Here is a 14,564-nt window from a genome sequence, read left to right on the forward strand (position 1 = left end):
AATGACTGGATTACTCCAAGACCAGGCATAGCCTTGATGCTCTCCCTTTTATGCTAAAAGATGTGACCAGGGAAAACATTTCTATCATCCTTAGTAAATCTGACTAAATAATTCTTACTGAAGCATACAAAGCTTAAACCAGAATTGTAAAATGCAACCATTTAATTCACATGTTATGCATGTGTACAAATAACCTGTAGCCAAAAGTCACTTACTTGTGAATAGACAAGTCATAACTTTGCCATTAGCATTTATTACACTACAAAGCAACTTGCATTCACTTGAATGATAACTATCACTATCAGTGGAGATAACAGCATATTGACACTTCTGGGGTAGCAGAAGTTGTAAGCAAACTCCTGATTTCTGCATGTCGCTGTTCAGGTATATTTAAATGAAGTGTACATGCAATTAAATCGTTAGTAACATTGATTGGTCTTCACTGCACACTTTATTTTACTGCTAAATCCAAGCCAACTTCAATTAATTTAGCATGAGATTATAATGGATAAATTGAACTTTTATGCTATTTAAACTTTAAAGATTGTTTAGACTTTAGAAGAACGGACAACACAGATTAGAATCTCCAATGTTAACTGCATAAAACAATGTACACACCAACATCTAAGAGACATTTAGATAGATATATGAACAGGAAAAGAACAGAGGGATGCAAATCTTGCAGTGCCACAGTAGTGTAGCAGTTAGCTCAAAGCTATTATAGCTCAGGGTGTCAGAGTTCAATTCCAATGTCACTTGCAAGGAGTCTGTACATCCTCCCCATGCAATGCTCCGGTTTCCTCCCACAGTCCAAAAGACATACCAGTTAGGAAGTTAATTGACTCATGATTAGGCTAAGGTTAACTCAGGGATTGCTAGGTGGTGCGGCTCGAAGGGATGGAAGGACCTATTCCATGCTGTATCCCAATAAATAAATAATGTGGTGTCACATTGCATTAGTCAGACTGGCAACATGATCCGTGCACACATAGTAGGTCAAAGAGCTACTCCGATGCAGTACCGCTCTCCTTTCAGAAGAACAGCAGGTCAGAATCATAAAAAAAAGTTTAGTAACCAGATCTTAATACCTGGTGGTTCAGTTAGATGAATCTGCATCACTGTAATCAGACTAGCATCAAGATAATCAGTCTCAGGTTCCTTAGTATACAGCACTTCCACTGGGTACGTTCGACCAGGAATAGTGAAGATAGGTGCTTCATAGAAATACTGGGAGAATTTAACAGCATCCAGCGTAGCTGATGTTACAATCAATTTCATATCAGGACGCTTTTTAACAGTCTACAGAAAAGTAAATTCATATAACTTCTGTTAAAATAGAAAAAACAAGTTTTAATTAAACAAACATAACAGATTATTTATTTCTTTATATTACAAAAACATCTGCAGGGCTGGGGAACCTGTGACATGTGCCCATGATGACATTGTTTAAACGCTACCCATAATAGAAGGATACATAACGATCATCTTTACCACCAAATGAAGCAGCCAATGATTTTTTTTAAACTGGAGAGCAGCAAGATGTTTCACAGTAAACATCTCACACCAGCTTAGTGCCAGCTAGAGAGTTGTGAGAACACATGACATTGGATGATATCTTTTGAAATCCTCGCAGATCTGGTGTACTTGCATTTGGATAGTTAATGGCTCGGCCAGTTGGCAATGGCTTGGCTCAGCTTACTTTTTTCTACTGTCGTTTGTGAGTGAACGCTGGATGTTCAGTGATAATAATGGTAAATACCGTATGCAGTTTAGCATCTCCATGAATTCCTATTTTTCAATTTTTTAAAAAAAAAAGATTACTTTTAGGAAAGGTTTTCTAAAATGTTTCATTTCAATTTGCAGCTGTTAAACTGTTACTAATAGTAAAACAATGAATACACATAAATAAGCAACAGGACTCATCCTTTTTCCTTAAAAAGTCTATAATTATTGTTACTAATTCATTAATGAATGATAATTTCTGTTCAAAATTACCATGGTATGGCACACAAGAGAACTTTTTTTTCAAGAAAATTATTGCAAATTTGGACACACTATCAAAAAGGTTCACTACCCTGATCTACAGTACAGAGAGCAACAGGATAAACTGGAAAAGAAATCATTTAATATACAATCTGCAACTCCATCTCAATTTATGTAACTTTGCAATACAAAGTTGACTTATATGGACATTAGATAAGCATAGGTAACTGACTCATTTCAAGGATGCAATTAAATTGAGCTTTAAAGGAGGGTTGTAAAATCAAACATTTTCAGAATTTAAGACATCATCCAAATCTCTCAAGTTAGATTGATTCAGTCCGACCCGTGAGCCAGTCACATCTTAAGTTTTGACTTCTGTGTCAAGTAAGTAAAAATAGTACTAAGGAAGAATATCTTTCACTGACAAGCCAGTTGATGCACTTATGTGTCTGACTTATTTCAGGAGTTTAATATGTAATGTTCACCATTTAAAGGGTTTTCAACCAAGGAAAAAAGACAGTTTACCTTCTTCAGCAGCCCAAACAGAACATCGGTATGTATGGTCCTCTCATGAGCCTCATCCAACATGATGATAGCGTATGGAGACAGGTCAGGATCTATTAGACACTCTCTCAGCAACATACCATCGGTCATGTACTTTATTACCGTTTCTGGACTGGTACAATCTTCAAATCGAATGGTGTAACCAACCTACAACAGTCAATAGAAAGAGTGAAAATGAATGCTCTCTCCCATTTCTACACCACAAGCTATTGTTACTACCTAAAACTTGTAAAGTTTAAAATTACTTAGTGCTGTATGTGAGATATACTTCAATTAAATACTACTACTGCAAACTTAAATTATACAAGGTTTCACTCATGACACAACAGATTGAGAAAACAAACTAAAACCTGGGTGAAGAATGGAAGGAACTGCCACAGTGAGCAAGGTCAAAGCAACTTGAATTGCACCACTTAATGGAGCACACCGGCACACTCAAAACCATTATAATTTTATAGACTGACACTGCATGATCCACTGAAATTGGTTTTCTGTAACTTTGCAATATGGAAGATGCAGGGCACACAAGAACAAGAATTAGTCATCATATTAATCTACTGCATCCAATTTTCCTCTGCTTTAATTAAGGCATGAACTGTACTGCCTCAGTATGTTGGAGCTACACTCATTTCTGATACCCATCTCTTTGACCTGCTCCAGAACCCATAGTGGTTTAGTTAAGTTCTGGTCAATAGTGATTCCCAGGATGCTGACTGTGGGATACTTGGAAATGCTAATGCCATTGACTGTCAGACAAATATGGTTGGACTCTTGGCTGTGGTTATGTTATGCCACTTATTAACAATGCTGATTGTTGTCTAGATCTTGACAAATGAAGGCGCCAACTGCATTTTCAAGGCTGCAGCAAATGCATTTCAACATTGTGCATTCATCACGGACATCCTCATTTCTGACTTCATAAACGTTGGAATGAAGGTCACTGCTGGGGCAGCTGGAAGTGGCTGGGCCAGGACACTGCTTTGAGGAACTTCTGTTGAAAGGCCTCTGGACTGGCACATCTGGCCTTCAACAACCATAACAGTTTTTCTTGATGCTCATGGACCTTTTTACCAGAGCAGCTTGATGCCATACTAAGTCAAGTGATGCCTTGATGCCAAGAGTAAGTTACTCACATCTAACCAATGGGATTCACCTCTTTGGACCAAGGTGATGTTGAGGTCTGGAGCTGAGTGATCCTGATGAAACTCAAACAAAAGATGCACTAAGAGATTATTGGTGAGTAAGTGCCACTATTGTAGAGACTTCTCGTTACCTTAATTGAGAGATGACTGGGAAGTAAATAGCAAGAGTGGATTTCTCCTATTTGTTGAGCACAGAGCATAAATGGCCAATTTTTCATATTGTAAGATGGTACTGCTGTAGCTGTGCTGGAAAGGTTTGGAGGAAGGCACAGCTAATTCTGAAATGTGAGTTATCAGTATTACAACCTGGACATTTTCTGGCCCAAATGCACTCACTGTTATCTAGTATTCTTGGTTGTTTCTTCATATCACATGGTGAGAAGGTTAATTCTGTAATGGTAATGATCTCAGTTGTTAGCCAAAACCCACACAACATTTCAAGGTGAAAATGATGACTAAAATGGTTCAGCCTAGACTGTTATCATTTTATTCTTAGTTTGGAGACACAACAGACTACAGATGCTAGAATTTGGACCAAAAACTATTGAAGGAATTCAGTGAGTCAGCCCTGACACAGGGTCTTGACCTGAACCGTTGCCCATCCCTTTGCCTCCACGGATGCTGCTTGACTCGCTAAATCCCTCCAGCCCTCCTGCTATTGTTAATTCTAAACTCCATATGTGCAAATCAGCTACCACCTCAGCACAACAATCAACCATTTCTCATTGCATGTACAGCAGTCTCAATTGCTATTGAGCTTTTTGCAAAATACGAGACACAGCAGTCACTAGAAAACAAAAATAAATTGAAAGCATTGGGTCAAGCAAAACACAATCAAATGCCCCAAGCTGACAGCAATCAGAGATTACTGCAACTCTGTTGATACACCAATCAGCAGATACTCAAACATATAAAAGTGGTTGGTACTGTTGTTGCTTTATTTGAACATGGAAAACAAAATCAGAGGATATCCACAAGCCCAACAGGGAAGAGATCAGACACATGCTGAAAGAGCCGATGGGAGAGGACTGCAAAGAACAGAGGTCTTTCATGACATAGAAACAACCATTGTTGACCATGTCCTACACCATAGCCTGTCCATGCGTGAGGCTGGTCTAAGGGTGCAGCCTAATGTGCCACATCAATTATCTGGACATTCAGGAATGAGAATCGCTGAGACACAACATTGCAGATTTACACCAGTATGTTACGTAACTAAGTTTTGATATGAATGTAAAAACAGTAGTTTTCCCTCTATAGTGTGCTACGGTAAGTGTCATCAGTGGAAGTATACTTATCTTTTCATAGAACTGAAAGAAGACCTCAGGCTGGTGGATGAGCCAAAGTGTTCAATGCTGGACAAGAGCAATTGTTCAGACGGTGCTAGTGAACGTTACCATATGCTTGCATGAAATACAGACAACTGTAATTGCAGATCACACCATCTTCCCAAATATTCACACCACCAGTATATGACAAATTGATAGGGTGTTGAAAAACCACCACATCAAAATGAAACAGATCTGGAGTGCCCTTTGCTAGAAACAGTGATAGGTTTAAGGAGCCGAGGTATCTGTATGTACAGGTAAGTTGTCAACATCGTACAAGTTTTACAAAGTAGTATAGTGTATTCTGGTTAATTGGGACACATTGGGACCAGTGCATTTTGGCCTAATTAAGCAGCTGGCCAAATTAGCCAAAGTTTCATTGAAAAGGTAAAAAGGTACTAAAAAAGTCAAACTACTGTTGAGTAACAAATTATATATTGAAATGAAATAACAAACAAATTAGAAAACTAGGAATATTACTACAGTACTATAAAACTCTGTATTAGTTCCTCAGTTATCAAAGGAGGAAATCATCCAGTGTACACGGCTGTGTTCTTTTGATTGACTGTAATGAACAAAATCAGCATAGACCTAGTGCAGGTAATAGACTGCCTTCATACAACGCTTTCCACGATTGCATCCTACAAATCTTTATTTTCCATTGTAACATTCAAGATGATTGTCAATACCTTCAAAATTCTTCATAGTTCCTAACTTGGAGTAGTGAAATCGTTTCATTTTTACTCCCAGCTGTTTCTGGCATTCCCAAGCCTGAATGCTTGAAATTGCAGTCAGCAAAACAGTTTGGAATTGTCTTACTGCATATTTCTTGCCAACTATCAGACCAAAATCACTGTTTTCTGAACACAAACTGACGCAACTCACACCATTTAAAAACTACTTGCTCTGAGCACTGTGTCATGTCTAACTGCTACACAACTGCATGTGACTGACACTAGCTAGAAACCGTTTGGCAACAGTCTCCTGTCACAAGTAAATGACATAGTGTCCCAAGTAAACAAAGCGAATCCTGGCTATTTTCTCGATTAGTTTTTGTTCTTAAAGAGTTGTCCCAAAAAAGCAGTTGCCCCCAATTAACCAGAATCCACCATACTGTATTCCTTTTCATACACTCTTCCATGTGTTTCACTTTGTCTTCTCTACTGTATTTACAGAGGATAATAGAGCTGGAGTTCAATGCGATACCACATAAATTCATCTAGGTTGATGAATATGTCTAAGACAAGGAGGTAAGGGAGGAATGTTGTAGGGCAAAGGGCGACAGGCCAGGTACCATGCTAGAGAGGTTCAAACATTATTATGTGTGCAGCCATACCAGACACTAACTTTCTGGCATACATCCTAATGATTGGGTCATATAACAACCCCACATCTTAACACATTCCTTGATGGGCTTTACAGACAAGTCTTAGCATCCAAGGAGGAACAGGACACCAGGGTCAATGGCCCACACTATGTCATCATATGAGATAATGTATCTTTCCACCACTCATCTGCAATGACAGACTGGTTTCAGGCTCACACATGCATGTCCATGGATATCCTTCCACCATACTCCCGATCTTCAACCCTATTGAAGAGTTTTTTCCCTCCTGGAGATTGAAGGTCTATAACAAGCATCCTTATGACCAAATGTTGACGTCATGACTGAGGCTTGTCAGATGATCACCCTGTCAGATTGCCAGGGCTAGATTAGGCATTTCCCCTACTGCATCACTGGGGAGCACATTCTGTGATGTTGATGAAAGCACGTGGTCCAACATTAGGGAAAGAATAGATCAATGGTGACCATTATCTTACTGCATTTCTGTTATCCAGAGATGTATGATCTTTTCCCCCCAAGATGTGAGCAATTTTGTCTTCGACTTTCATGTAATGACAGATAGTAAATGACTAAGATTACAGTGAAAAGTGTATGTACGTTTTCATTCTTGCATCTTATTTTGATGGCCCTTCAATGCTTACCCATGATTGGAGTTCAAGTCATATTTACACTAATGGACTAAATGTCCTATCTCTGGCATCATACACAGTATGCAACAAGAATCACACCGTACGACTGACTACACTGTTCATGTTATGCCTTAATGAGAAGGATGGTCAGTGTTTTGCCAGTAATTATTTGGTGATTGCTTATGTGTTAGTGATGCAATGTTGTGTGCAACTGTTTTATTTGAATTATTCATTTTTACTACAAGTATTTTTTTGTCTTGATTGGCTGAGTGTGTTTTGCAGTGAGAATGAGGAGTTTTGCGGGCTGTGTCGACTGTTTTGATCAGCGTGGTTAAGCAACTGAGAAAAACTTCGATTGTGGATTGCTTCCCTCTGCTGTTCAGCATGCAGACTTGCAGACTCACCTGACTTGCATAATTTTTTTTTGGGTATACCTGGTGCCGTTCCAAACATGCTCTTCAACATTTTCACTGAACCAGGAAAGATCCACAGGTGTGATTGTAATAGTATAGTGATAGATATGCCAAGCCAGATTGTGGAGGATTTTGGTGAAGTTAACTTTTGGTAATTTTTATAGAAATGATAATGTATTATCTTTAAGAAAAACTGTTTTAAGATTTCCAGCGTCTGCAGAATCGTGTGTTTAAAATATATTATTGTTTATACTTTAAAAAATTGTCGATAATGTGAAAAAGGAGACACTATTAGAGCATTAAGTCTGAAAGCAATTTATCTTAGTAACCACAAATGACAACAACTGGCTAACCATTAAAAATGGTAACATCTAGTAACTTATGAAAGTTCAGATTTTAACATAGATGATTTCAGCTTACCTCTTGACCCAAGCAGCAACCATACTCTTCCGACACTCTTTTGGCAACTGACATTGCAGCCACACGTCTTGGTTGTGTGCACCCAATCTTGCCTCGGGTCGTATATCCTGCCTCTGCCAAGTACTGGGTTATCTGCGTGGTCTTACCAGAACCAGTCTCCCCGATCACAATCAGGACTTGATTGTCATGCACAGCCTACAAAAGAGAAAAACATTTCATTACCAAAAACATTGTTTTCCAAAAGGATTTTTATCAGAAAAGGTGCCCCATATAGAAACATCCTGTTGTGTGCCAGGCTTCAAGAGGATAAATCAAGCAATATATTTTGTTTACCAAATAGTATTACAGACAGATAACTAACCAGTTGTACATTGAAAATGTTAAAATTAATATTGTTCTGGCTTTAATCAGACCAAACAATCAGTCTTTCAATTAATAATATGCTCCTAAGTATAACAAGCCCTGGAAAAAAATGTTATTAATTTATTTTTTAATGGATTTAATGGGTCTGCTACTCATATAGGGAGAAGAGCAACATCATCCAGGGATGTAAAGCTGTAGCACCGCCTGGTGGCCTGCAATTACAGCAATTAAAGGCAGTAGAGACAAAAAGGACTGTAGATGCTGGAATCTAGAGCAACAGATTCTTTGGTGCTACAGCAATTACTAAACCTGTTGACAAGGAATTTCTTTTTTAATCAAACATTTCATTGCAATATTTTCACACAATGTAAGATGACATTTGAAAATACATAGATTTATGTGATAGATTGCAAATGTTATACCTGAACCAACTGCTCCTTAAGTCTGTAGATTGGTAGGCTCTCTCTCTGCTCAAGAATTGACAATTGGGTTTTACGTCCGTAAGATGCTTTGTTCCCTCCAAAGGCATGCTTTTTCCACTCAGGTATGTCTTGCGGCATCATTCCTATGCCTCTCATGTTTGCTGCAATCTGTCGGCCATCAACTAGAAATAAAGACCATCATTTTATACCTAGTGCAACTGTGATAATTTACTTCACTCACACATTAAAATGAAATTTTATTTAGAGAAAGGGAAAAGCAAAAGTTTTAGCGAGCAAGGTACTTCTTTTTGCAATAGCAATCAAGAGTTCAAATCCAATCAAATTTCTAAGCATAGATATTCCTCCACAACGGCAGGTGCCATCTCTCTGGCCCTACATTCCTCCTTAGAACACCTGGAGAATGAAGACGCATATGTAAGGCTCCTTTTCATTGACTACAGCTCTGCCTTTAAAACCACCATTCCAAATAAACTGATCCCTAAGCTCCGGAACCTGGGCCTTAGCACTCAGATCTGCAGCTGGATCTTCAACTTCCTCACAGACAGGACCCAGGCTATAAAAATAGGGGACAAGCTCTCCTCTACAATCACTCTGAGCACCGGTGCCCCACAAGGCTATGTACTCAGCTCCCTGCTGTACTCACTGTACACCCATGATCGTGTAGCCAAGTTTCCAGCAAACTCAATATATAAGTTTGCTGATGACACCACAATTGTAGATCGTATTTCGGGTAATGATGAATTTGAGTACAGGGAGGAAATTAAGAACCTGGTGGCATGGTGCAAAGACAATAACCTATCCCTCAATGTCAGCAAGATGAAGGAATTGGTCGTTGACTTCAGAAGGAGTAGCGGACCGCACGACCCCATTTACATTGTTGGTGCGCAAGTGAAACAGGTCAAAAGCTTTAAGTTCCTCGGGGTCAATATCACAAATGACCTGACTTGGCCCAACCAAGCAGAGTCCACTGCCAAGAAGGCTCACCAGCACCTTTACTTCCTGAGAAAGCTACAGAAATTTGGCCTGACCCCTAAAACCCTCACTAATTTTTATAGATACACCGTAGAAAGCATTCTTCTAGGGTGCATCACAACCTGGTATGGAAGTTGTCCTGTCCAAGACCGGAAGAAGCCGCAGAAGATCGTGAACACAGCCCAGCACATCACACAAACCAACCTTCCGTCCTTGGACTCACTTTACACCGCACGCTGTCAGAGCAGTGCTGCCAGGATAATCAAGGACACGACCCACCCAGCCAACACACTTTTCGTCCCTCTTCCCTCCGGGAGAAGGCTCAGGAGCTTGAAGACTCGTACAGACAGATTTGGGAACAGCTTCTTTCCGACGGTGATAAGACTGCTGACCGGATCCTGACCCGGATCTGGGCCGTACCCTCCAAATATCCGGACCTGCTTCTTGGTTTTTTTTGCACCTTACTTTCCCTTTTTTATTTTCTATTTATGATTTATAATTTAAATTTTTAATATTTACTATCGATTTGTACTCCAGGGAGCGCGAAGCGCAGAATCAAATATTGCTGTGATGGTTGTATGCTCTAGTATCATTTGTTTGGCGACAATAAAGTATAAATCGAAAAGTGTACAGCTGGTTTCTAGTCAGGTCACAAAATTGCCATAATATTTGCAATAACTAACCACTTCAGGAAAAGCATAAACAATTTTTGCAAAAGATTTAGGACTGAGGCAATGGAGAGAGGTAGATTATTAATACCAAGTACCAGTGCTTTGTCCTGTGACTTCACCTTTGATAATTTGATAAGTGGCATAAAAGATTCTAATCCCTGCATCAAAAAGCTGACGAGGTGTACAGGAGCGAGTTACATCAGCTGGTTGTCACAACAACAACCTTTCACTCAATATCAGTGAGACCAAGGAATTAATTGTGGACTTCAGGAAGGGGCAGTTGAGGGAATGCACACCAGATCTCATCGAGGGATTAGCAGTGGAAAGGGTGATCATTTCAAATTCTTGGGTGTCAACATCTCTGAAGATTTATTCTGGGCCTAACATATTGATGCAATTATAAAAAAGGCAGGATAGCCACTATACTTCATTAGGAGTTTGAGGAGACTTGGTATGCCACCAATGACTTTTGCAAAGTTCCACAGAAACACCGTGGAGGGCATTCCAACTGGTTGCATTACTGTCTGGTATGGAGGGACCACTGCAAAAGATTGGAAACAGCTGCACAAAGTTGCAAATTCAGCCACTTCCACCATGGGCACTTGCATCAAACATACGTTCAATAGGCGATGACTCAAGAACGTGGCATCCATCATTAAGGACGCCCTTCACCCAAGACATGCCCTCTTTTCATTGTTACCATCAAGGTGGTGGTACAGGAGCCTGAAGTTTCAGGAACAGTTTCTTCCCCTCCATTATCAGGCTCCTGAATGGACATTGAACCCATGAACACTACCTCACTATTTTTTGGGGGGGTTTTTTGCTCTCTTTTTGCACTATTTAATTAAATTACAATAAGTATATATAAAAAATATTTTACGTGTACTGCTACTACAAAACAACAAAGTTCATGGCATACAGTATGCCAGTGATATTAAACCCTATTTTTATTTTGATTCCCACTTTGAGCAGATAAAAGCACAAAAAGAATAAAATCTACAATATTTTAATAATTCTCCCAATAGTAACTTAAGGCCAGAAAACCATTTAAACACTACGTTATTAATTACTGAAATACAGGATCAGCAGAAGTCACAACTTATAATCAATATTTTTCTATCCCCATCCTCAGCGCAAGGAAAATATTTTAGCCATCAGCATACCATCAGGTAGTGGATCAACCCAATGTTTATTGAGTCCCATTGGGATCGAATCCATTTCTGCCTCTCGCTGTGCTTGTTTCATTTCCCGCCTTTCCTTAGCCAAAGCACTCTGCATCATGGCAGCCTGAGACAGAGAGCCATCAGGGTTCTAAATCAAATATAAACCAGCAGGTTAGCAATTAAAGAAAACATTCATAGTACCAAACAAATGTGAATTTCAAAAAACTGAAGAGAATAGAAACCTAAAATAAAAACAAGAAAATGCATGTCAGGTAATATCTTTGGAATGGGAAACAGAGGTAATGTTTCAGGTCAAAGGCCCTTCATCAACAGAACAAACAACTGAGGTTTGAAACTTTTCATACAAATTGTGCCAGAAAATGCATTTCAGGAAATAATCTCACTTTGTCATCATTACCTACACCTCTGAAAAAATTAATTTTACAATCAGGAATACTCGTGAAACTTTGACTCAATTGTTTTTAAATACAGCACTTGTAGTTTCCAAATTCAAATGAGTTCAGAATTTCTTTGCAAATAATGCATTACCTCACAAACAAAATAGCACTTACAGAATTGTCACAATTAAAAGCATAGGAACATTCATGCCTCAATGATAAAAGTGTGGATTAATTTCTAATTTATTACATTAAAAATAAGCAGCAAAATGCTTCAAAAGGAGTGGAAGTTTAAAAACATTTTGCAAATTCTATTTAAAGCATATATGTATAAATGTGAGTTTCTGGATTTAATTGCTCTGCATACCTTTACTATCTTAACAGGACTCATGTCCATGCTCTGCTTGGTATGCCCTCTGAGGAATGGCGGCTCTTCTTCTACAAGCTCTATTTCCAAGTCTTCATCTGAAAAATAGTACAGACAATCACGCAATGTTTCAGAGCTCCCCAAAATAAAAGGCAAGTAGATTTTTAAGATTTGATTTTGAATGTAAATGTTGACATCCTATTGATTAAGTTGCTTCTTCTACACTGATCTATTCAGAAGGATCTTATCGTTACTTGGGAAATCCAGTGTCTAATTCCCATGTTCTTCCTTGTATGTGTCATGATCTACCATAGCACAAAATTGATTGAAACTCAGTTTGTACAAAATGCCTCTTGTACAATGAAGAGCCAAAAGCTTGCTTATAAGTTAAAAGGCAACTTTTAAAAATAAAATCATGAATAAAAAGTTAGAAATGAAACAATGAATTTTACAGGAGTGAGAACACACCAACATAACCATCAGCAACTTTGATTGAGAAAAGGTGCTTTAAATACAGTAAGTCAAAGCACTTAACAGAAACATTTACAAACACAATTGAACATCATGGCATATGAATGTTATTATACACAGATAAATCTTACACAGTATCTTAAAAGGAGGCACAGCACCCCCTTTAAAGCTATTGGAGGTTACGTTGGCTTAAGATTGAGGAGACACAACAGAGACTGTGGGTCAGACAGATCTGATTTAGGGAGAGAATTCCAGAATATAAGACCCAAGCAGCTGAAGGCATAGCTGTAAATTCATTGTGATGAAACCCAAGCACGAAGTAAGCAAAGACGAAAAAGTGATTTAACAATTAATATACATTTTTCATGCTGTAAAGTGAAAAATGGTGCATACCTTCTTCATCATCAACTTTAGGCAGGATACCCGTTTCTTCATCAAAGTCTGGATACTCTTCCTTGGAGATTACATTTGCTGCAATCATCTGAAATATAAGGAGAAAAATATTATAGAAGCAATCTAACCTTCAAATGTAATTGGTCCTTAAAAACACAATGGTTAAACTTTGCTGCTTGCAGCCTATTTCCGAAGAAAACAATGGCATTCTGTCACTCCCAAACTTTAACAGACTCACTCAAATAGATGTGCTTAGTAATAGATCCCAGTGCATCCTTCACTGCTCCACTGCTGGAGTCAAACAATGGAGCCCTATCTTGTTAGCAGTATCCACCACCAATGAGAAATCTACCTCCCAGTTCCTCTCCCAGCCCAACCTGGCACAGAAATGGAGATCCCACTTATAGTGCCTCCTGGCCTGAAAATTCAGTGAAAATAGAAAGTAATTAATTAATTTTTTTTTTTGCATTTAAAAAATTACAGTAATTTTATCTTTTCATAGGTTTCTGAACTTATGATATATTTGAACTTTACAGCTTTCACAGGAGGCAAGAACTTGAGGCCAGCTTTTCTTTTATTGAAGGCTGTGCAGTGTCCCAGAGACAAGGCCTCAGCACTATGCCATTAATGGTTTATTTTCTGCCATGACCTTGCTACATCTCAAGAGTCAGCCACACTCAGCCTCTGCATCCATGTACAACATGTAGAGGTTTCAAGTGGCAATGAGGGTCCTATCCAATTCAGCCCTATGGATCTAATAGGTTAGCATAGTGCTTCCCAATGATAGGAATATACAAATATAGGAACTTTACTGACACTTTATTCAGGTTAATCAATCACCTCGGAAACACCAGCTCAAACTGAGCTTAAAAAAAATGTTATGTCTGCCACTTGATAGGTTAATCTCTGAACAGGGTCCTACCTGCTTAATTTCCCATTTCTCTGGATCGGAGATTTTTGTGAGACGTTTGCGCTCCAATACATCATCCTCTACCTCAGGAGTGTTCACCAATGACAAGTTACTAGGTCTGTCAGGGTTCCTCATGGCAGCTTCCTCATTGCTTTCACCTCCAACATTACGCCGTCGGTTTGGATTTAGATCCTCTCCAGTCTCCTGATCCACATCCTAATGAGCCAGATTAAACCAGAAAATTTAAAAATCAAGGCAGAAATTATATCGTCTTGGACTTCAAACTGAAAGTTAGTCTTTTCAATCCCCTGCCCAACTCTGGCATGGGTCAAACTTAAACCAGTTTTGAACTTTGTTTAAATATTCAAAAATCTTAATTGAAAATTGCAAATAACTACCTTCATACTTAAGCTTGTTTTGGACCCAGTGAATGATAACACTTTAATCTTTACTCTTTGACCTTTGCTAACAACATCAGCAACATTGGCTACACGCCCCTCTCGTCGGAGCTCGGATATGTGCACCAAGCCTTCCCATCGTTTCCTGAAAAGAAAAGTGCAATGAAAAAAAAATTACTGGTAAATTGACC

The 14,564-nt window shown here is 38.8% G+C and overlaps 1 protein-coding gene across 4 annotated transcripts in view; it reads right to left on the reverse strand.

Annotated features, from left to right (window-relative positions):
• dhx8 (DEAH (Asp-Glu-Ala-His) box polypeptide 8) overlaps positions 1 to 14,564 on the reverse strand; it is a 66,751-nt gene that overhangs the window by 29,009 nt on the left and 23,178 nt on the right. For all 4 annotated transcript variants that reach the window (XR_011883949.1, XM_072249696.1, XM_072249694.1 and 1 more), the window contains 9 exons: positions 14,374 to 14,518; positions 13,988 to 14,191; positions 13,066 to 13,153; positions 12,202 to 12,299; positions 11,437 to 11,584; positions 8,610 to 8,791; positions 7,825 to 8,019; positions 2,509 to 2,694; positions 1,089 to 1,299 (listed from right to left, as the gene is read on the reverse strand). Coding sequence is in view for 3 of the 4 variants with exons in the window: in XM_072249696.1 (XP_072105797.1) it covers positions 1,089 to 1,299; positions 2,509 to 2,694; positions 7,825 to 8,019; positions 8,610 to 8,791; positions 11,437 to 11,584; positions 12,202 to 12,299; positions 13,066 to 13,153; positions 13,988 to 14,191; positions 14,374 to 14,518 (1,457 nt within the window). In the remaining variant the exon portion in view is untranslated. The remainder of the gene's footprint in view (positions 1 to 1,088; positions 1,300 to 2,508; positions 2,695 to 7,824; positions 8,020 to 8,609; positions 8,792 to 11,436; positions 11,585 to 12,201; positions 12,300 to 13,065; positions 13,154 to 13,987; positions 14,192 to 14,373; positions 14,519 to 14,564) is intronic.

This window comes from Mobula birostris, chromosome X, assembly GCF_030028105.1.
Source record: "Mobula birostris isolate sMobBir1 chromosome X, sMobBir1.hap1, whole genome shotgun sequence".
Classification (NCBI taxonomy): domain Eukaryota; kingdom Metazoa; phylum Chordata; class Chondrichthyes; order Myliobatiformes; family Myliobatidae; genus Mobula; species Mobula birostris.